This window comes from Ambystoma mexicanum, chromosome 2q (assembly GCF_040938575.1).
Source record: "Ambystoma mexicanum isolate Mex_15411 chromosome 2q, UKY_AmexF1_1, whole genome shotgun sequence".
Lineage (NCBI taxonomy): Eukaryota > Metazoa > Chordata > Amphibia > Caudata > Ambystomatidae > Ambystoma > Ambystoma mexicanum.
This window is the reverse complement of record NC_090924.1, coordinates 130,520,679-130,544,239: the sequence shown is the minus strand read 5'-3', so window position 1 is coordinate 130,544,239 and position 23,561 is coordinate 130,520,679. Positions and strand designations below refer to the sequence as shown.

Genomic DNA, 23,561 nt, shown 5'->3' with positions numbered 1-23,561 from the left:
ATAAGGTCGGCCATAACCGCATTAAAGGGCATAGCACTCTCAGGAGAAGTTCCTTCGCCCAGGATATCTGTAAGGTCATAGCCTGACAAGGGCTTGGCTGGAGCACTTCAGCCCAGGGTATCTACCACCCCATCCACTAGAGCACGCTGAGCCTGCTGGAGCTCAAGGTCTGGAGACATATCCAGGCCACTGGTATCTTGTAACCCCTCGGCTAGAGCCAACAAATTGGCTTGGTCGTCGAAGAAATCGACACCGCCAGTACCAGAATATATAGGATGAACGTCCTCTTGGTCGACGCTGAAGATTGAAGATCCACCGCATGGAGTCGAAGAATCCCGACCTTGACAGTGGTAAAAAGGAACCATCTGTGACAGTCGGTGCCAAGGGTTTTCCCGCAGATGCCGATGGGATGGCTTTTGTTGCCGATGACATGCATTACTCACCGTAATAGCATTTCTGATGATTGTTATCTGCTTAGATTCACATGCTGTGCATATGGCCCGACATCCAGTGGTAATCGCAGAGTATTGCATCTGGTCTTTCGGGGAACGAAAGGGGACGTTGGCATAGGCGCGTCTGTAACACTATCCCTATCGTGACGTGTGTAGTACCCAAAAATCCCTCACGCGCCGAGGTCCCTCCGATTGTATTTTTTTGCCATGAGGGAGCCCAAGGCAATAGTAATTGAGTACATAAAGAGAGAAAGTAGTAAGATGTCTATGTTCCTTCCACTCCGAGCAGAGAGGTAGGGAGGGCGCATGTGAATCTAAGCAGGTACAAGAATCAGAAATGCTATTACGGTGAGTAATGCATGTCTTCTGATGCTTGTTAATATGCTTAGAATCACATGCTGTGCATAGACTAGCGAGCAGGACCCGGAGTTGGAGTTGGGTTTTGAGAAGGAACAGTAGAGAAAAGATGTCTTAGTACTGCTTGTCCCACCTGAGAATCAGACCTAGAATGAGTGTCTAGGCAATAGTGTTTTGTAAAGGTGTGTACGGAACTCCAGGTTGCCGCTTTGCAAATGGACTCAAGAGGAACATTTGCAATGAATGCTATTGATGCCCCAGTGCCTCGAGTAGAGTGTGCTCTAGGCTTGAAGGGCAGTTCTCTCTTAGCAAGAGTGTAACATAGTGTAATGCATTTGACAATCCACCTTGAGATAGCTGATTTAGAGACAGGATCCCCTTCTCTACCAGCTGCCACTGAAACGAAGAATTGTTTAGTCTTCCTTAGTGGTTTAGTTCTTTCCAGGTAAAACATGACTGCCCTAGTGTGAAGGCTTCTTTGGGCCAGGTTAGTAGGGTTCTGGAAGAAACTGGGTAGTTCGATTGACTGGTTCACATGGAACTTCAAAATGAATTTAGGCGCAAACCTGGGATGTGCGCACAGAACTACCTTAACTTTGTGGACTGTAACAAAGGGGTCTAAAACAGATAGAAGTGATAGCCACTAAGAAGGCTGTCTTATAAGTCGGGTCTTTCAGGCTTGCTTTATGCATAGGCTCGAAGGGCGCGCCCATGAGCCTGGTCAAAACCACATTCAGATCTCATCCAGGGGCTGGGTGAGAGATGGGAGGATAAATCCTCTTAACCCCTTCCACAAAGGCTTTAATTACTGGTATTTTCCACCACAATACTTTTTGTTGTGATGTGGTGTAGGCTGACAGAGCAGCCAGAAGAACCTTTAGGGAATTGAAGACTAACCCAGAGTCCAACAGGTGGGTTAGATACAATACAATGTGTGAGGGTGAGCAATCTATGGGATTGACGCCCTTGGAATTGCACCAGATGACAAAAGTTTCCATTTGCTGGCATAGCAATAACGTGTATTAGGTTTTCTCGCTTCCCCGAGTATGTCCATGCATCTCTGAGGGAGTTGCAGGTGTCCAAACTCTATGATCTCAGGAGCCAGGCTGCTAAATTCAGAGTTTGTGGGCATGGGTGCAGGGTCTCCCCCCTGTCCTGAAACAACATGTTGTACGGGCAGGGCAGCTTGACTGGTGGGGAGAGGGACATTTCCATCAGGTCAGCCATCCAGGGTTGGCGGGCCCACATGGGGGCCACAAGTATCATGGTAACTGGTTCCTGGTGCATCTTGTGCACTATCTTGTTGAGAAGGCGAGTCGGGTGAAAAGCGTAGACAAATTTCCCCGACCAAGTTATGCAGAGACTGTTCCCCTTGGATCGGTTCTGGGGGTACCTGGAAGCGTAGTCTTAGCATTGGGCATTCTCCTGAGTAGCGAACAGGTCGATCTCTGAGAAACCCCATTCTGCGAAGACGTTGGACACAATGTCTTCGTGCAGTCGCCGTTCGTATTCTTCTGGCAGAGGAAAATCTCTGCCGAGTACGCCTGCCAGAAGATTGAGTTCCCCTGGAACATGTTGGAACAAAAACATCTTGTGTTTGAGAGCCCATATCCAAATGTTTTGGGACAGCCTGGGTAGCCCTGGAGAGTGAGTGCCCCCTTGTTTGTTCAGGTAATACATTGCTGTAGTGCTGTCGGTTAGGATCAGCACTGCCTTCCCTTGCAGTTGCACCTGAAAGGCTTTCAATGCGTTGAACACCGCTAGTAGCTCCAGTAAGTATATGGTTGGATGCTACTTGAGGGGACATACTCCGTGTGCTGTCTGCTGAAGCAGGTGAGCTCCCCACCCCGTGAGAGATGCGTCTGTCATGAGAGTGGCTTCCACTGCAGGGGTGGTGAAGGTCTTCCCCTTCAAGAGGTTTCCTCTTGACCACCACTGCAGAGAGAGAACGAGGGCTGGCGAGACAACTAACAGATCATCCCATTGTCCGCTGGCCTGACACCACTGGCTGTTGAGCCACTCTTGCATGGGACGCATGCGCAGCCGCGCGTGGGGAACCAAGTATATACATGACGCCATCATCCCTAGCAAACGCATGGCCTTGCGTACCGTCACCTCCCGACTGGCTACATATTGAGGAATCAGAGAGCATGTTCTGAACCCTCTCGCTGGAGGGGAAGACAAGGCCATCTTCCGTCCGAATTAGCGCTCCCAGAAATTGTTTTACTTGGCTGGGGACTAAGCTAGATTTCTTTTCATTGATTGAAAAACCCAGGCTGAAGAGGAGATCTACTGTTTTTAGGGTGTTTGAAAAACAAGCGTCGAACGAGTCCCCCGTAATGAGCCAGTCGTCGAGGTAAGGGTAAACTGGGACCGATAGTCTGCGCAGGTGTGCTGCTGCCACTGCCAGGACTTTGGTAAACACCCTTGGCGCTGAGGCGATGCCGAAGGGGAGTACCTTGAATTGGTAGTGTTCGTCCTGGATCATGAACCTTAGGTATTTTCTGTGCGCTGGCAACATTGAAATATAAAAGTATGCATCTTTCATGTCCAATGTTGCCATGAAGTCCCCCTGTATCAGCAATGGGATCACCTCCTGCAGTGTTACCATGCAAAACTTCTGGGGTTTTATAAACTTGTTAGCTGTGCGCAGATCTAGAACAGGACGCATGGTGAGATCCTTTTTGGGTACAAGAAAGTACACTGAATAAATACCCTTGTTTACCTGAAGAATAGCAACGGCTTCTATGGCGTCCTTTCCCAGCAGTGCTTCCACCACTTGGATCAGGATCTCCAGATGGTCCGGTGAAAAGCGCCATGAGCGCGGCGGTCTGAACTGTGGAGGTCGGGCGAATTCCACGCAATAACCGTGAGCGACCGTCTTTCAGACCCACTGGTCGGAGGTTATCCCCTCCCATGCCTTAAGGAAAGATGTTAATCGCCCCCCCGACTGGGGAGACATGGGAGGGGACCTGGACTTCTGACCAGAGGCTGTGGCTCCTCTGGGATTGGGCCTCTGCCTCTACCTTTGGTGCGTTTCTGACCCCTTGAGGGGTAGTAAGTAGGGCTTCCAGATGTTTGATTTGTGTTGAAGTTACCCGTGCCGTAGTTCTGACCAGCACGGGCTTGCCCTCGAAAGGACCGCCGAGAATTATTACCCCTCTTGGAGGAGGGTTTCTGTGTAATTTGGTGCAAGGACCAGTCTCGTGCTCCTTCTTGGCTGTCTCCAACGCTTCATCCAGTACTTTCCCGAAGAGGTTAGTCTCCTCAATTGGTTTATTAATGAGGGAGGCCTGAGTCTCAGTTCTAAATCCCGATGTACACAGCCATGCGTGTCTTTTCAGAAGAGTCCCTTGCGCAAGCGACCTGCCTGCTGTTTCTGCAGTGTCCAGGGTGTTCTTCACCACATTCTGGTTAATCAGTCTTCCCTCCGAAACAATGGAGAGAAGCTTTGTCCTTGCGGGTTCAGGAACCTCCTTGAGGCCTTCTTGGAGTAAGTTCCATTGGGCATCAGCATAGCTTGCTAATAGCGTAGTATTAGAAACCCGAATGGTGTATGCAGCTGCTGATGTGACACGTTTGCACAGGGCATACAACCTTTTAGACTCCTAAGGAGTCTGGGATGGCGTGCCCTTTCATATACAGAGGGTCAGAGGGGGAAGGCCGAAATAATTTTTCTACTCTTGGGTTCACTGCCCGTGTCTGAGCAGGTGTGACCAATGAGGGAGCTACCCGTCTCTTAACAGAGTTAAGGAGGGGGATTGATTGACTTGCTGGAGGTTTTTCCTTAAAATCCTCCACGAAATCCTGCTCAGGTACCGCCTCTTGAGTGGCAATTTTGAAGTATTCAGCTGCTTTTTTCAACATGGAGTTGAAAGCCATTTGGTTATCCACAGGGGAGGCCTGGCGAGCCGGGTTGGACGGAGGAGAGTCTAGGCACAAAATATCAGTGTCTGACCTTGCTGTGTCCAAGGGTCTTGACCTTCCTGCTGGGTTTCCTCCCAGTTGTTCGTTGTATCCTGTTGATCTTCCTCATAATGTTCGAGAAAAGAAGCTTCTTCTTCATTATAAAGGTCTCTATATGTGTCCATATGGACCACGTCTTCTTGTTGGAAAACATGAGGCTGAACTTCTTGAATTTGGGGGTTAGGGTCTACCCGAGCCCTTTTCGGGGGGAGGATGATCAGAAGAACCGATAATCTGTTCCAGCCGATCCATGTAACCCTCACATTTTTCTGTAGTCCACTTAGAGGACCCAAACGGGCCTACGCAAGGAGAAACGACATTCTCCGCACTGTGGCGTCGCAAGGAACCTCTTAGGGTGTCGGAGAGGGGCTTTTGACTATCTACTTAAGTCTCATCAGAATCGAGGATCAAATCCGCCAAAATCTTTTCCCGGCTTGGCCCATAACTTTAGGCAAAACCGGAGTAAGGCCCACCGCCGCTGCGATTCTCCCGATGCTACTCTTGATAGTTGCCGAATCGTTGAGACAAAGGCTCCGATGATTTGTCGGCAGTAGAAATACCGTCTACGGCACCAGGAGGCCTAGCGGTCGGTTTTCTGGGTAGAGGCCTAGCCGTAGTTTTCGGGCCTACTGAGGCCTTGGAAATCGTCAAAGCGCCGGGCTCCTGAATTTCGACGCGTGTAGGTTTTGGAGTAGCGCCCTTGGTTTGTTTTGATTGCCCAGTTGCAATACACTGCTGCGGATGCAGGGAAGGCTTTGGATCTGAGCGATCCGAAAGAACCGGCGAAGTCTTCGGCAGCCCCGCTGGCGCTTTTGCCTTTTTCGACAAAGGCGCCGAAATTGGCGTAGGGGTTGTGTGCTTAGTGCGATGCGCTTGTACGCCCCTGTCGCCGGGTGTAGTCCCTGTAGCAAGACCAGAGTCGAGCCTGGAAGGGTCAGGGACGGGCGTGGCGGACCTAGAAGTGTCTGCCTCAAGGTCTATAACATCCGCGTTGGACGTTTGGTCATCCGAAGTACCCCCGTCACTTTCGGCTGCCGTGGCGGTGGGGTAGGGGGGCTCCACGCATGACATACCGTACGCGGACCATCGCTTTACACGGCGCTCCTTAAGGGTCTTAGGCCGAAGGAGTTTGCATGCCACACACCGCTTCTCGTCGTGCTCTAGGGGGAGACAGGCGTTACACGTCCTGTGTTCGTCCTTCCAAGGATATCTGACCCTACACTTAGGGCAGAATCTAAAAGGAGTCCTTTCCATAGCAAAAGGGAAGGATGACCAGACCGAAAGGGAAAAGAGGGGAAAGGAGGAAAGACATACTAAACAATATGGCCACCCGACCCCACTCTCCCTACTGTATAGGTTGGTCAGATGGCCCGACCACGTGGAAAATCTGGGCGCCGGATCTTTGGCGTCGAAATCCACAGCCGTAGACTATTCCCCCGTAGTCTTTGTCGAAGATGTTCTCATTGGCGAAGTGACTTAACGGGGAATAAACCGACAATTCGGTAAAGATAAACAATGTCTCTAGTAAGAGCTCCGGTATAGGGCGACCAGTTATCTGGGCGGAAAAAAAACAATCTGAGGGACCTCGGCGCATGAGGGATTTTGGGTACTACACACATCACGATAGGGATAGTGTTACAGACACGCCTATGCCGACGTCCCTTTTCGGTCCCCGAAAGACAAGGAACAAGTTACTTACCTGTAACTGTTGTTCTCCAGCATGGGTCTGGCATGGATTCACATGCTCATGAATATTCCCCGTCGTCAGGCTGGGAATCCTCGGTAAAGAAAAAAAACAGTATCAGTTTCGTTTCTGATCTGTCTTTCGTAGTAATAACCAATCACTGGTCTCTGCGTCATACTGACCACAGCCAATGACTGCCCTCTACCTAAGCACCGCCTCTGGCAGCCATCTTCAGATTTGGAAGCACGTGAAGTGGCAGTATGACCAAGTGAAGAGCCGCAGAGGGGTAGGCGGGAGGGTTCGCATGTGAATCCATGCCAGACCCATGCTGGAGAACAACAGTTACAGGTAAGTAACTTGTTCCTTCTCCAGCATGGGGTCTGGCATGGATTCATATGCTCATGAATAAAGAATACATAGCAGTACACACATGCACAACCACGGGAGGTGGCAAAGGCTCAACATTAAGCATCACATAAACTCAACATTAAGCATCTTACCTCCTCACCAGGCTCACCTCAGGCGAACAGGTTGCGCAGCACTGCTTGGCCGACCCTGGACTCCTCCCTGGAATCCCGGTCGACGCAGTAGAATTTCGTGAAGGTGTGCGTCGACCTCCACGTAGCAGCCCTGCATATGTCCAGCAGGGGCACACCAGATAGGAACGCCGTGGTAGCTGCGATCGCTCTGGTGGAATGGGCTCTCGGACGGCCAGGCAGAGGTCGGTTTGCCAACCGATGACAGTACATGATACAGCCGGAGAGCCATCTGGAAATGGAAGCCTTCGAGAGAGCCTTCCCCTGATTGACAGGTCCAAAGTTCACAAAGAGTTGTGACGTCTTCCGAAAACACTTCGTGCGGTCTACGTAGAACTTCAGCGCTCTAGCCACATCCAGCGAGTGCAAAGTCCTCTCAGCCGGCGACGAAGGCGACGGGAAGAACACAGGCAACACCAAGGGTTCGTTGAGATGGAAGTCCGACGGCACCTTGGGCATGAAGGAGGGGTGCGTCCTGAGCACTACCCTCGTGTCGTGGAAAGTCAAGTACGGGGCCTTGCAGGAAAGGGCCTGGATCTCTCCCACTCGTCGTGCGGAGGTGATGGCCACAAGAAAAGCTGTTTTCCACGATAGAAACTTCAACGGGGCCGAGTGCAGAGGCTCGAACGGAGGTCCCATGAGCTTGGTCAGCACCACGTTGAGCTCCCACGCCGGGGCCGGAGCCTTCACCGGCGGGAACGATCTGAACAGTCCCTTCATGAACTCTTTCACCAGACGATGAGACCACAAGGACGTCCGCCCCGTGGTTCTGGTGTATCGGGAGATCGCAGCAAGATGAATCTTGATGGACGCGTGTGCCAGACCAGCTTTGGCCAGCGTCAGCAGGTACGGCAGTACTTGGGGAGCCGTAATCCGTACAGGATTAATCTTCTGTGCGTGGCACCAGACAGAGAACCTCTTCCATTTGTGTCCGTAGCATTTAAGAGTCGAGGACGCCCTGGCCTTTGCAAGAACCTCTCTGCAATCGGCCGGTATGTCGTATCCTCCAAACTCTAGCGCTGCAGGAGCCAGGCCTGCAAGTTCAGCGACTTCGGGTCGTGGTGGAGGATGGCGCCTCCTTCCCTGGAGAGTAGATCCGCGTCCGCCGGCAGCTTGATCGGCGGGGACGCTGACAAGTCCAGAAGGTCCGGGAACCATATCTGCCTCGGCCACGCAGGTGCGACGAGGATCATCCTGCACCGTGACCTCTTGAGCTGGTTGACGAGCCGGATTAGCAGAGGCAAGGGAGGGAACGCGTAGAGGAACAGGCCCTCCCAGGGGAACGAGAAAGCATCGCCCATGCTCCTCGTCTGGGGAAACCTGCTGGCGAACCTCCGGCACTTGGTGTTCGTCGCCGTCGCAAACAGGTCGATCTGGGGTGTGCCCCACCGTCGGAAGAGGCGATCCACCAGATCCTGCCGTAGTTCCCACTCGTGGCACGAGCGCAGCTCCCTGCTGAGTGAGTCGGCGATGGTGTTTCTTATCCCTGCCAGATGAAACGGCACCAGAAAAATCCCTTGGGCGACGGCCCAATGCCACAGGTCCTGCGCCTCCTTGGACAGCGCTGCGGACCTGGTTCCGCCCTGTTTCCTGATGTAAAACATGGTGGTGGTGTTGTCGGTGAAGATCCTCACCACCTTGCCCTTGAGGGACGGAAGGAAGGACCTGAGGGCCCAAAACACTGCACGGAGCTCCAGGACGTTGATATGCAGGGACTTCTCCGTCGGGAGCCAGAGTCCCCTTGCGTGCAGATTTTCGGTGTGCGCTCCCCACCCTTCCAGGGAGGCATCCGTGGTCACAGTCTCCTGGTGGGCTGGGGTCTGGAAGTCCATGCCCGCCGTCAGATGCGCGCCGGTGCCCCACCACCGTATCGCTCGTCGGAAACTCTCGTCGAGCTTGATCCTTTCCTCGAAGCTGCCCGTCGTCTGGATCCAGCGCGCATCCAGGAATTCTTGCAACGGGCGCATCCGGAGCCTGCACATGGGAATGAGGTAGATGCAGGAAGACATCATCCCGAGGAGGGACTTGATGGACCTCACCTTGGCCGCGTCGGCCACCAACATCCGTTGCACCTTGCCCAAGATGGTCCTGGTCCTCTCCTCCGACTGGGAGGCCAGAAGGGACACTGTGTCGAGCCTCGCTCCCAGAAACAGTGCGACTTGCGCGGGCACCAGGTGGGATTTGGCGTAGTTCACGGAGAATCCCAGGTCCGTGAGGAGTTGGACGGTCCTTGCCGTGTGGACCACGGCGAGCTCCCTCGTCTTGGCGCGGATGAGCCAGTCGTCCAGGTAGGGGTAGACGTGAATCCCCTCGCGGCGCAGCTGCGCCGCCACCGGTGCGAGGCACTTGGTGAATACCCTGGGTGCCGACCGTAGTCCGAAGGGAAGGGCTTTGAACTGGTAATGACGCCCTTGGACCACGAATCTGAGGAATTTTCGGTGCCCCTTTAGGATGGGAATGTGGAAGTAGGCATCCTCCAAATCCAACGACGATAGGAAGTCTCCTTCCTCCAGCTGACCCAGGACGTGCTGGAGGGTGACCATCCGGAACTTCTGCGCCTTGATGAACTTGTTCAGACGTCGCAGGTCTAGGATGGGGCGCCATCCTCCCGTCTTCTTCTTCACGAGGAAGTATCGCGAGTAGACTCCGGAGCCCCGAAGCCTCTTTGGGACGAGTTCGATGGCGCCCTTTCTGAGCATCGCCTTTACCTCCAGGAGAAGTTGAGGGACGTGAAGTTCTTTCCTGGCCACGGGGGGACACGCGGGCACCTTCTTTGAAACTCGAGCGCGTGGCCCCGGGCCAGGGCGTCCAGCACCCAACGGTCGGTGGAGATGGACTCCCACACGCTGACGAAGCCCGCCAGCCGGCCTCCCACCGGGGTGCTTCGGTGGGGGCCCGACCCCACGGCCGGTTCAATCCTGCTTGGACGCGGCCTTGCCGCCTTGACCTCCTTGGCGACGACGGCGGGGTCCGCTAGACTTGCCTCGTCCTCTGTAGGCCTCTTGCGACGACGAGCGGGCCGCTTGACGGTAGGAAGCGAAACCGCCGCCGGAACCTTTGGAGGCGCCCTTGCCTCCGCCGCTCCGAAAGGGCGTTCGTCGTTGCTGCAGGACTCCAAGGGCCCTGGCCGTCTCAGTATCCGCCTTGATGGCCTGAAGGGAATCGTCCACTGTCTTCCCAAACAGGTTGTTCCCGTCGAAGGGCATGTCCAGGACTCTGGTCTGGACGTCCTGCCGAAAGTCTGTAGCTTTGAGCCATCCACGACGTCGAAGGCAAACGCCGTTGCCCAGCTGGCGGAACCCAGTGTCGGCGATGTCCGTCGCCACGGTGATGGCGTGGTCCGACGCCACCTCACCTTCCTGCAGGATCTCAAGGGCCTCCGCCCTCTTGTCGTCCGGCAGAAAATCCAGCAGGGGAGCTATCTTGTACCAGAGCTCCCTGTCGTAGCGGGCCACGATAGCCAAGGCGTTGGCCGCTTTAATCGTCGTCGCTGCCGACGAGATGACTCTACGTCCCATAGCATCCAATTTCTTTCCCTCGCCGTCCGGCGGGGAAGTTGATGTGGAGGCCGCACCCCCCCCCCGCTTTCTTCCTGGCTGCCGCGGAGACGACGGAGTCCGGGGTAGGCTGCGCCCGGAGGCATAGGGGGGCCGTGTCCGGGACCCGGTACTTTTTCTCGTACCGGTCTCTTCTAGCTGGCGTCGTGGAAGGGTTCTTGAGGAGGGAAAGGCCCTCATCCCAAATGTCGTCCAACAGAGGCACTGCGAGGACCGTCTTCCTCTTGGCCTCGCGCCGCTGATAAAGGAAGCCTTCCTTTTTCTTCTCCTCAGGGCAGAGTTGGAAAAGCTCGGAAGCCCTGGAGATCATGGAGTGGAAAGATCCGATCTCGTCGGGCGGAGAAGCCCTGGTGGGAGGCGACGACGGAAAATCCTCGTCGTATGCCTCGTCGTCCGTACCCGTCGCTGCCGTGTCAGTCCCCGTATCATCCCCTCGGGTGGACGGGGAGGAGGGCTGGACGGGGCGCGACGGTTGAAAAGGAGGTGGTGGATGGATCCTTCTTTTCTTGGTAGGGGGAACACCAGAAGGTCCCGGTTCTGGATCCCCCGACGGGAGAGGTTCCTCCGTCGGTAACGGTAGCCTCGTCCTTATCTCGGAGCATAAGGACTGTATGGCCAACAAAATGGCCGCCGAGTTGTCTTGCGGCGCTGGCAGAGGGGAATCCGACGGGCGAGCAGGGGCCCCGTCGGTATCCTCGACGATGTCGTCGTCGTCACCTGCGTCGGGGTCCATTCCGACGGGCTGGCCTTCTTCCACGCCTAGGCCGTGGCTTAAGACCTCGATCAGCTCCTCTTCTGAGGTTGAGGCCGAATCTACGACGACGCCCTGCCCCCCCTTCTTCTTCCCCACGGAGGGTTTCACGGGGGTCCTATCGATGGGCACAAAGGAAGACTCCCTCCGCGGAGGCAGGGAGATTCTGGGCCCTGAGGTCGCCACCACTGGTGTAGCCACCACAGGCTGAGCCAGGGCCGCCGCGACCGTTTCGATAGAGGGCTTGGTCGGATGGATCAAGGCCTTCACCACCTTAGGTGCGCTCACCGCCTTATCCTTGAGGGAGGGGGCACTGCCACGCTCCTCCTCTGCCTTAGAGCTCGACCGGGGCCTCTCCAGGAGCTTCGCCGGGTGCTCGGCCTTCCTCTTACCCGACCCAGAGCGTTGGCTCGTGGTTGATGGTGCCGGGGAGGGTGCGCCCTGCCTGGCGCCCGTAGAGCCCGACCGTTCGGCGCTCCCGGTGCCAGCGGACTCGCGGTGCTTGGCCTTATGTTGGGCCCCCGTCGCCGGGGCGCCCTCAAAGGTCTTAGAAGACCGCTCGGATTTCTTCTTCTTCTCGCCAGACGGGCTCTTACCCTCCAGCCAGTTGGCGAGACGTTGATGGCGGTCCTTCATGGTCCGTTCCGACATGTTGCCGCAAAACGCACAGTCCTTCTCCACGTGCGTCTTGTCCTCATGAAGGCAGTAAAGGCAGAAAGAGTGTTCGTCCTCCTTGAAGACGTTCTGCAGCTGGCATCCAGGGCAGACCCTGAACAGCTTTCCGGGCGTCGAGCTTCCCTTCTCCTGGGCCATCTCCGAGACCGGGCCTGAGAAGCTTCTGGAGTCCTCCGAAGCGTAGCTCGACGAAATCTTCACCCTTGAGGGGCACAGATGAATCCGACACGGGTCCCCGTTGATCGGATGTAGGATCGGTGGAGCTTGAGGCTCTTTTGACCGAAAGAATCGAAGTTTTTTTGTGAAAAAGCGCGAAAAAAGCACTAACGCTCGAGAGCAATAGCACGAGGATCCCAACACATGAACGTGCGGTAAAAATCTGCAGATGGCTGCCAGAGGCGGTGCTTAGGTAGAGGGCAGTCATTGGCTGTGGTCAGTATGACGCAGAGACCAGTGATTGGTTATTACTACGAAAGACAGATCAGAAACGAAACTGATACTGGTTTTTTTCTTTACCGAGGATTCCCAGCCTGACGACGGGGAATATTCATGAGCATGTGAATCCATGCCAGACCCCATGCTGGAGAAGATGCAATACTCCGTGATTACCACTGGATGTCGGACCATATGCACAGCATGTGATTCTAAGCAGATTAACAAGCATCAGAATGCAGGGTTATCAGTGCCGAGGAAGGCTTCGATGACAAATGGAAGTCGTGATGTACAGCCAACGGCATTTTACACAACTTTGTTGGCATCGAGCCCGAAGGCGTTGCCGATGGTGTCGATGGAATAGCTAGCGTGGTGTCTAGAGCACCGAGCGCCGCTTTTGCTGCCAAAGCTTAATGATCAGGGGAAGTGGGGGGGACTGCACCTATAGCAGCTTGATTCCTAAACATTTCGGTCTTGAAACATTACCACTCTTCCCGTGTGGTCGGCTCACCCGAGGGCTTACCTCTTACTGACTATGAGCTAGACTTGTGTCGATGACAATGCTTCTTCTTTCGTGAGGAATGGCTTCTTGAGTGTGACCGCTTCTTAGTTTTTCAGCGATGCTTCTCCTTTTCGGAGGAGCGATCCTCCTCTGCCTCGGAAGACCAGACAGGTGACCGCACCAGCAATTAAGAGGGCGTTGGCCCAAAGCAAGTTTCGCAGCTCTCTCGCGTAGGGATTTCAACTGCATTTTCGAGCACGACGGACCGGCCTCTGTGTCGTGACTCGCACCCAAGCACCACAGACAAAGGTTGTGGGGATTGGTCACCAACATTTTGGACTGGCCATCAGTGCATTTTTTAAATCCTGAAATCCAGTGAGTAGACATCGCGGTCAAGGTTTTCTGAAGAAAATAGGCAAAAGAAATTGTCAAAAACGTCAAGTGAAGACTCAAGGTCGTGTTCCCGATGCAGCGTGCAAGCACATGGAAAAAAGGTACTGAAACTTGGGGCGTAGTGATATGCTATATATACACAACGCCTGACCTCATGTTTGGAGTCGACTATAGAGTACCGAGCAAGCCAGATCGACGGCTGAGTGAAGGTCCACTATGCCCCCTGCCGAAAAGGTTTCTGAGCATGATGGGCTCCAACTTGTGTATAGTACTTAGGAAGAGAATACAAATGTGCCTGTCTGCAGAAGACACTGAGAAATATGTTTTTTAAGTGGTTGAAAGTGACTAGGCCATTATCTGGCCAGAGCCTAGCTGTACAGTGAGGTTGACGGGAGGTATGAAAAGTGGCCTGCAAATATTTTAAAAAGAGAGCCCCGGGCCCATTTTGTGGGAATAACTCACTCTCCCCTGACTCAAATTCAGTAGCAATACAATTTGGGTGCACTCCCATGCACTTCGCATATTCGAGTTTATGTGTTCGCTCTTTAAATGCAAACCAGCCCATATGTTGACTTGGAACAAAAAATGTGTTTTAATTCAATTTTTTAAACATTTCTTACTAAAACATCTTCCGTAAAGAATACTGATGTAACATCTGCACAAACCCATTACACAAACATAGCCAATAAATATATTGTTTCATCAACAATTAAATACATTTATTGTTGGCTCAACAACTCTGGAGAACCCACAGTTCTCTTGAGTCAACACTTGGTGATTAAATTCACACAACACCCATTTGTGCCAGGTACATCAATTCATTATACCGGTTTTAGTCCTACTAAGCTATCATTGCGAGTTTTAAACAAAATGGCCAGGATAATTATATTCTGTGAAATACCCTATTGTTCATCAATTACATTGACATATGTAATTTGTAGCAAAAGCAGCTTGGAAAGGTGGCCTGCCAGGCCATTGATGCAAATGGGATTTCCAAGGAGCAATCTTCTAATTCGAGGCTGAGGGTCAACCAAGAGAGTGTTACAATCATGGAGTGGGTTGGTGCTCTCTGGGCTCACCCCAGGGAGTCCCTTCCAGGGCTCCTTCGAGAGTGGGGTGGGCAGGCCGAACAGGGCACTGATTAGAACGGAGCAGGGAGAAAAGTAAAATTTAGTAAAATGTCCATGCAGACTAATAGCGCATGTAGAATGCCACCTTGTGTCTGTGCACCATTTTGAAGGAAGAGGTGTTCTGCATTGGGACAAAATATCTGCCTGTTGCATGGATATTGGGAAGTAAGCAGGATTGTAGCCCATCATATGTTAACGTATGATTTCTGATGAAGGTTGCCCAACATGTGTATTCTCTTGACAGCTTGTCTGGGTAGGGTGGTCAGCATATTTTGGTACATCTCTGGCCTTGTGGCAAAGGTCAGCCGGCAGGCCAGGCAATTACACCTGAGCTACAATGGTATGTCAGGGCTATACATGGAGAGGTTCTAGGTACCAAGTCCTCTTTGCCCAAACCAGGGAAATCATGATCAAGGTTGCCCGAACCTTCTCAGTCGCCTGCGCATGGGAAGGATGAGCGGAATTAGAGGGAACTGGTACAGGTAGTTTCAATTCCACTTTACAATGTGTCTCCCAACGACCCACCTAGGGAGAAATTCTTGGAAGCACAACTCACACTTCCAATGGAAGCTGGAAAGTAAGCTGTCTGTTGGAGGGTACAGCTCCCACTGATGGTATCCATTGGAAGAAAGGATTTTATTTAGCAGCTCTATGCTCAAGTTTGGGGTACCTAGACCAGTCCACAAATGTTCTCCTTGACCATGCAATTCATGTTGTATAAAAGTATATTTGGGGGGGGAATTATAGTGTAAACTGATATATATTTCAATGCTAAATCGCATTGTGTAATATTAGAAAGTACTGCCCCTTGTGCCTGCCCTGAAAAGCAAAGAGTGCTAGGAAAAGCTAGAATCGGTCTGTTGTCAGCCATCAGACTAAAATTATACTCAAAATCACCAAAAAGGCATTCACACATACATACAACCCCATTGTTCGCCAACTCTTGGCTGAATACCAACTTGCCTCTCGGTTTTTCTTTGCTACATTCCTCAGATGTCAATATCCAATAACAATTAACTTTAATTCAATTATTGCAATTGTTTCTCATGATCTTCAGCTCTTTATTCATACAGTAGCATTGCATTGAGGTTTTTGTTCTCCTTTCCCCTTCGAAGCAAGATTTCTTTAGATAATTCACCTATACCCCACGCACATACAACATGAGCATTCTCTTTACAACACCCTAAGATTAAATCTCAGAAAATAGGATGGCGGTTTTACAGCAAATTAAATCATAATTCTTGAATTCATTTTTATCATGCAGAAAAGCTCAAAATCAACATACTTCTCCATCTCTGAGAAGCGGAGGGAAATGGAAAAAAAGTGACTGTCCCAAGGAAACTGATTGAATTGGATTATCCAGATTTTCGCTTTTGTAGAGTTTTACCTGAGAGAAAGGGGACAAATGTATGACATTTAAAATAAGCATTAAATAAAACAGTTCAGATTGTTGGAGTAAGGTAAAGCTACTTACCTGCAACAGTATTACTTAGGTTCTGACATCCTCCAGCATACCTCTTTGCAGAATGACAATTATAACATTAAGGACATACACCCCAACATTTAAGGAGCAGAAGTACATGCCAAAAATAATACAAGTAGGTTTCTGGTCACATTTGTGATGTCCTGGGCAGTCAATGGTGGGTGGTTGGGGGCTGGCATGCTATGGTTGTGCTGAAAAGAGGCACATTTCTGCTGTTGTAAGATGTTGTATCTTAGCCCAAGACCCTTCAATATTAGAGGACAAATTACTTACGTCTTGGTAATGTTCTTTCTTATGGTTGTTCCTCACATTAAATCCTCATCTTTGATATCAATATCCCCAGCGTAGCTGCTCTTTGGAAACCTATCTGACAGCAGGAGGCGAAGCCGGTTCCATATCGACTCTGCATGAGGTCTCTATGTGCCGGTGCTGGACAGGATGTCGGGCCAGTATATTTGTGATCCAAGTTTCCCCTTCTTTCGCTACCAGTCTAAGGCTGAGGGACCGCAAAAATGCTAAGTTACTCACCGTAGTGACTAAAGTACTCCTAGTCCCCTTTCATCCATACTGTATAGGCGTCCCTCGCTAGGGACGGGAAATGGAACCTTTTTCACCCCAAAAAATTGTCTTCCCTTTAAATGCAGATGCGCATGGGGGCGCGGTCCTGAGAGCATGTGCTCCCCTAACTCCGCCCACCGGCACCACTCCTTAGTCCCCTTTGATGCGTCAACAATATTATGATTGCCTAATGACACCGAGATGTTACAGGGGATGATGGTGGAACGTATGGAGGAAAGGGGACTATGGACTAGGAGTGCGTTAGTCACTACGGTGAGTAACATATACACACTTCTACGCTGCGTCCCCTTTGCTCCATACTGTATGGGTAATTACAACTGAATGCAGCCCTGGGCAGGAGAGTTGCCCCTCTAAGAAAACAAGTTCTTCAAAACTGCCTAGCCAAATGCTGCATCCGATCTGGTGCTGGCATCCAAGCAGAAGTGTTTGCAAAAGGCTGATGGGGAAGCCCAAGTAGCCTCCTTGCTGATCGTCTGCAATGGGGCGTGCCTTTGGAAAGCGACAGCTGTGGCATTGGCTCCGATGGCGTGGGCATGCATGTTTGCTGGCAAAGGCATGTGCTGCTCCTCATATGCCTCCTTGATGGCCATAACCATCCACCTTGCTAAGGAAGCCTTAAAGGCTTTACAGCCTGGTTTTGATCTGCCGAAAGTAATCAACAAGGCATCTGATTTACGGCAGCTCTTAGCCCTGTCCAGACAGAATCTTCGAGCACGCCTGACATCCAGACAGTGCAATACCTTCTGAGCCTCAGCCTTTGGATCCGCAAAGAACGTTGGGAGAACTATCTCCTCATTAATGCGAAAGGAAGAAACAACCTTGGGGGAGAAAGGCAGGATGCTTCCTGAGCACCACCTTGCCCCGGTGAAACATAGTATAAGGCTCTGAAGTCACCAGAGCCTGAATCTCGCTGATCTAGCGTGCTGAAGTAAGGCCAAACAGCAAGGCAGTCTTAATAGTAACCAGCCTGATGTCTGCAGATGCAATGGGTTCGAAGGGCTTGCGAGCCATGGCGTCCAACACCACGTTAAGGTCCCAGACCAGATGTGAATATTTGACCAGAAGATTTAACCTGCTCAGGCCCGCCAAATGCCTTTTAACCACCGGATTGGAAGAGGAGAAGATGTCGTCTCCGGAATTCTTGCAGGCTACTATGGCCGCCAGATACCTACGGCAGGTGTCTACCTGAACACCTGAGTGAACCAGATGCACAGAGAAGGATAACATCGTCCAGTGAGCAAGCCAGCGGATCATCTTGTTTGTCTTGGCCCAGTGGGAGAACCTGGTCCACTTGCTCGAAGGCTACGTGACTTCCCTGACCCTGCAGATGACCCTGTGAATCAGCGGAGTGGGAGGAAACACATATGCATTCATGCCGTTCCACGGGATCTGCAACGCGTCCCCCAGAGATCCCTTTCTTGCGCAGCCAGGAAAAAACTGCGGGCGCCTCCTGTTCATGGTGGCAAATATGTCTACCTGGCGGTGGACCCATCTGTCGAAGATCCCACTCAGGACCGCTTTGTTCAACTGCCACTTGTAGTTGTTGATCCCCAGCCTGCTGAGCCTGTCCGCCTCCAGGTTGGACTCCCCCGGCAGGTGGACTGCTGATAAGTAAATGCTGTTCGCCAGTGCCCACTCCCAAATGTCGATGCCCAGACGGCAGAGTGGAGGGGGACCTGGTACCTCCCTGCTTGTTGATGTAATACATGCAAGTGGAGCTGTCCGTCTGGATGCAGACAGGCTTGCTGATGACAATGGGGAGGAACGCTTTGAGGGCAAGCAAAATGGCCATCATCTCGAGCCAGTTGATGTGTTCCAGCTGTTCCTGTCGTGACCATACTCCATGGACACTGTGGTTGTCCAGTGTAGCCCCCCAAACCCCATCCCTCTAGGTACAAGTCTGTGGTAATGGTGGTCTCCTGAGAAGGCTGCATGAACTGTCTGCCCCCTAACAGGTTGGTCTCTGCACTCCACCACGCCAGTTCCGGGTGTAGGGGCTGTGGTATGCTGACTAGAGCTGCCTAAGAGCCTGTCCCCTGATTCCAAGAGGCAGAGAAATGCAGCCCCTCATTTTGAGTCTTGTGTGTGGCACAGCCAGGAGACAAGCCGCCATTATTCCAAGCAAGTGTTGGTACCACCATGCTGAGGTCACTGGTCTGTTGAGAAAATGCCTGGTGGCTGCCTAGGAAAAGATCTTCTCCACACTTGTATCCCAGATTACCCCCCAGGAATGTTAAGGACTGAGTGGGGAGTAACTGCGACTTCTTGAGGTTGAAGGAGAACACTAGATCATATGGTCGCAGTAGTGACACACTTTCCTAGGGCATACAGCTTTTTGCAGTCCTTGTCCGGCGGTGCCTAACCGGTGGAAAAGGATACCCCTGCGCTCTTTCTTGATGTAGTGACCACGAGGGAATCTGGGGTGGCATGTCCCTGAATATAGAGAGGGTCTGTAGGGGAGGGGCAAAAACGTTTCTCCACCCGTGGGTTCACAGCCCTGGTCTGTGAAGGTGTCAGTAAAGGGGCGATGCGCCTCTTAATGGAGTCTAGCAAAGGGATAGCCCGACTTGCAGGTGGCTTCTCCTTTAAAATATCCTCCACGAAGTCAGAGTCCTGCACCGCTTCTTGCGTGGCTATTTGAAAATGTTCAGCTGCTTTCTACAGAATGGCATTAAATGCCATGTGGTCATTTATGGGAGATGGCTATGCATATTGTGTCAGGATCCGGGGTATGGGTAGGTGACAACCATACCCCGGATGGCTTGTCCGGTGGCTTGTCTCCCCAATCTGGGGCCTGGTCAGTGGGATCCTCAAAGGGATCATCTTCTTGTAAAAAGGGGTCCTGAGGAACCTCCTCTTGATCCGTCAGGTCAAAGACGTCCTCATGAAGATGAAAGGAGGTCCTTTGGAATTTAGACACTGTGGGGTAAAGGTCCTCCTCACTAGGTCTCTTGGGCGTGGTAAATCTTTCTGAGAAGTCTACAAACTTTGCAAGCCTATTCATACACCCCTCAAACCTATCCCTGGTCCATAAGGAGGAGCCAGAGGGGTGCAAAGGGGCAAAGGGCTTCGCCTGTGGGTCTACCTGCTTAGAATGGCGAGATTTGTCTGAGAGTCTTAGATAGAGGCTGGGGGCTCTCAGCATAGTCTTCCTGCCTTTCAGGACGTGTGGACACAAATTTCGACTTAGTCTTATAGGCCGCTGAAACAATCTTTGCGAGACTCTCGGCTATGTTCGGCGTCTCCGGGAGGGGTTTCGGCTGTTCAAGCGGCTTCACCGTAGATTTTGACGTTGCCAGAACCTTATGCGTCGGCACGCTCTTAAGAGGCGTCTCAACGGCCTTGTGACTTTTGGTGCCGACGCCCTTGTCTGTGGAGTGCCCGGATGCATGCTGCTTACGCGGTTGCGGGGAGGGCTGCCGACCGCGTGAACCAGCGGGTGCCTTTGAGGAGCTGGGTGTACACGTTGACGTCTTGGACCGTCTAAACAAATCCATTGAGGCGGCAGTGGGGGTTGTGTGCTTGCCTTTATGAGTAGCGGGTGCGTCCCTGTCGCTGGTATGTACATTCCCCATAGCAGAACTATCGTCCTGCCTGCCGGGGCCGGGGACAGACGGTTCGGAGCACGAACGCTCCGCTGTAAGGTCGATGGCATCCTTATCGGAGCCACGGCTGTCGCTTAACTCCTCGTCACTCTCGGCGCCTGTGGCGGCAGGGGAGCTACCCTCGGCCTGCATCATGGAGTAGGCCGCCCACCATTTAGTTCGACGCTCTTTGATTGAGCTGACAAGATCGACATGACGCCTCGTGGTGATTGAGGGAGACACTTATTGTACCTCCGGTGCGTGTCCTTCGAGGGGTACTTGCCTTTACAAGAAGGGCAAAATTTAAAAGGGTGTCCCGTCCATAGCTCAGGTTTATGGCGACAGCAAAACCAGAGTGGAAAAGAGAGGGAGAAGGAAATACATTCTTGAAAGAAATGGAAACTTCCGGACCCCACGTTGCCTACTGTATAGGTCGGCCAGAAGGACCGACCACGCGGTCGACAGCGGCGACCAGAGCACTAGCCGTCAAAGTCGATGGATGTCTTCCGCTGTCTTCGGCAATGGCAGAGAAGTAATCGTCGAACAAGGAGACGAATATATATATATAAACGACCGGAGGTAGTGGGGAAGAATATAATTTTTAATTGGTAAGAGCTCCGCATAGGGAGACCAGCTAGCTCAGCGGAAAATAACAATCTGAGGGACCTCGACTTGTGAGGGATTTTGGGTACACTGCACGTCACGTTAGGGATAATGTTACAGGCACGCCCATGTCAACGTCCCCTTTCGATCCTCGAAATACAAGACGCAACACTATGCGGTTACCACTAGATGTCGGACTATATGCACAGCATGTGATTCTAAGCAGATTCACAAGCATCAGAAGCTATATAACAGTCAGCAGTTGCTGCATTTTAAAGGAATCTAAAGTCCAGTGTGGTACCACATGCAATGTATAGATTTGCCATTTAGAATTACCAGAGAACAAAGTGTGTTATTGAAATGTGTACATACATCTCTGAACCTTATTTTTATATAAAGAACTGTGTTAGCACATAACAGTTTGTGGACATTCCTTTGTGGGGGGCTTGGGGACTCACTGTACTTAAGAATCAGCCTGTATCACCTCCTGAGAGCTTAAGCCTTGGTTGCTCATCTATAGCTACCATTATAGAGAACCTTGTCTGGGGTGCTCTGTGCCTCTACTCTGCGGTACAGATATCCCATCCAGTCGTTAGAACCCAGAAAGAGAAGACCTCTTCCAGGACTTCCCCGCACACTTCCCACTTGTGTGAGACCGTGCGCTTCCTGCTCAGAGCATTCGTCAAACCGTGCTCTGACCCTGCCAGATGAAATGCCGATACTAAGATACGGTTCTCTAGCAACCAGAACCACAGCTGCATCACCCCTCTGCAGAGGGGAAGGGAGCGCATGCCACCCTGCTTGTTCAGATAGTGCATGGCCACTGTGCTGTCTGTCAGAATCAGGACATATTTCCTCTTGAGAGAAGGGGTGAAAGCCCTCAGGGCTAGCCTGATGGCTTGCAACTCCAGCCTGTTGATGTGCCACCTGGCTTCTGTTGCTGACCGAAGGTCACGCACCTGAAAATCTTTGCAGTGAGCACCCCAACCCATCAGAGATGCACCCGCGATGACCCGGGCCTGTGGCCAAGGAGGCCAGAAGGTTTCCCCATGCAAAAGATTGCTGCGGTCGGTCCACTAGTTGAGGTTGTGGACCACTTGTCTGGACACCTTGAGATGAACCGTGAGTGCTCCAAGGTACTGTGGCCACTGACCTCTTAGGAGCAATTGAAGGGATCTTATGAGCAGCCTCCCTTCAGGCACCAGATAAATACAGGAGGCCATGAGACCCAAGAAGCAGAGGAAGGATGCCGCTGGTAAGGTGGCGTGATTCTGAAACAAGTGTACCATCTGTGTTATGTTGCTGACTCTCTCCTCGGGAGGGAACGCCTTCCCCACCCGAGTGTCTAGGACTGCTCCGATGAACTGGAGCCTTTGGAATGGCATCACATGGGACAACAATTTCAGGGAGAAGCCCAGCTTGTGCAGTCGCAGACAGATGTCCTCTGGATGAGACAAGACCTGTCCTGCCGACTTCCATCAGATCACCCAGTCGTCCAGGTATTGGAATAAATGGACACTACATCTCCTGAGGTGAGCCGCGACTACCACCATGAGCTTGGTGAAGACCCTTGGAGCAGAGGTCAACCCAAATGGAAGCACTTGTAACAGATAGTGCTCGTCCCCTATCAGGGACCTTTGGAACTTCCTGTGCTTTCGATGTGTCGGCACATGGAACTAAGCCTCCTATAGAGCTATTGACACCAGCCAGTCCTGAAGTTTGAGAGCGTGGAGAATTTTTCTCAACGTCAACATCCTGAATTTGTCTTTCCTCAGCAACGTATTCAAGGCCCTGAGGTCCAGAATGGGACGGAGACATCCTCCTATCTTGGGCACCAGGAATTACCAACCTACCCCCTCTGGTCAGGAGGTACCTCTTCCACAGCACCCTTCGACAACAGGGCTTGGAGTTCTTCCTAGAGCTCCTGTCCCGGTTGGACTGTAGGCGATTGGTTTCTGCCCGGTGGTTTCCTTAAGAAGGACAGACAATAAAACCACTGAACGAACTGCAGGGCCCAGGCATCGGAGGTAATCTCCTGCCACTGGGACCAATGTTCTGCCAACCGTCCACCAACCAGCAAGTCATGGGAGGAGAAATCAAATCGGCTTAGAGGGCGGTACCACCCCAGCCGCTGTTTGCTGGTCTCTAAAAGCCCCTCTGCCCCTTGCAGGATGCGAGAAACACCTCTGCCCCTGCCTGGCTTTTGGGAGCTGTGCTTTCCTACCATAAGTCACATAGTGCATGTAGCCTCTGCTCCTAGAGGCAGGTTTGGCCGGCTGCGCAGCTAGGCCAGCAATTTTGCGGCTATTTTAGACTATTTGAACTTTTGCCAGAGAGTCCTCAGCCTTCTGACCAAAAATATACTCTCCCTTGAAAAGGCATATCCAGTAGCCTATTCTGTACATTTGGGGGAGAAGCCAGAGGTTTTTAAGATCGGCTTGTCTTCGGAGTACTATCGCCGACCCCATTGAACGGCCAACACAGTTGGCCTCGTCCTGGCCTATTTGCAACGACTGCTTGGTCCCTCCTTCCCATCTTTCACCAGCCGTGTAAACCCATCCCACATTTCACCTTCCCGGATGTACTGCGTTGTTTGCTTTCCATAACCCAAAGGAGTACTTTGCAAATCCACAGGCAACATTGGTGGCTTTTAGCGCCATGCTTCCAGAAGTAAAGACTTGCTTAGCCATTGCGTCCAACTTTTTACCCTCCTTGTCTGAAAGCAGATTAGAAGTTGATGCCGCAGGTCTGGTGATTTTTTGTGGCCGCTTGCATAACAAGCCCTTCTGGAGAAGGATGAGAAGCCAGTAAAGTTGGATTTCCTCTTGCTGGCCTGTACTTACCCGTAAAGTTAAAGTTCACTGGTGGAATGGAGCA

The 23,561-nt window shown here is 52.1% G+C and overlaps 1 protein-coding gene across 1 annotated transcript in view; it reads right to left on the bottom strand.

Annotated features, from left to right (window-relative positions):
• Positions 1–23,561, bottom strand: part of LOC138569235 (BOS complex subunit NOMO1-like) — a 1,101,991-nt gene that overhangs the window by 136,472 nt on the left and 941,958 nt on the right. The window contains exon 28 of the mRNA XM_069647049.1: positions 15,721–15,822. Coding sequence (XP_069503150.1) covers positions 15,721–15,822 — 102 coding nt within the window. The remainder of the gene's footprint in view (positions 1–15,720; positions 15,823–23,561) is intronic.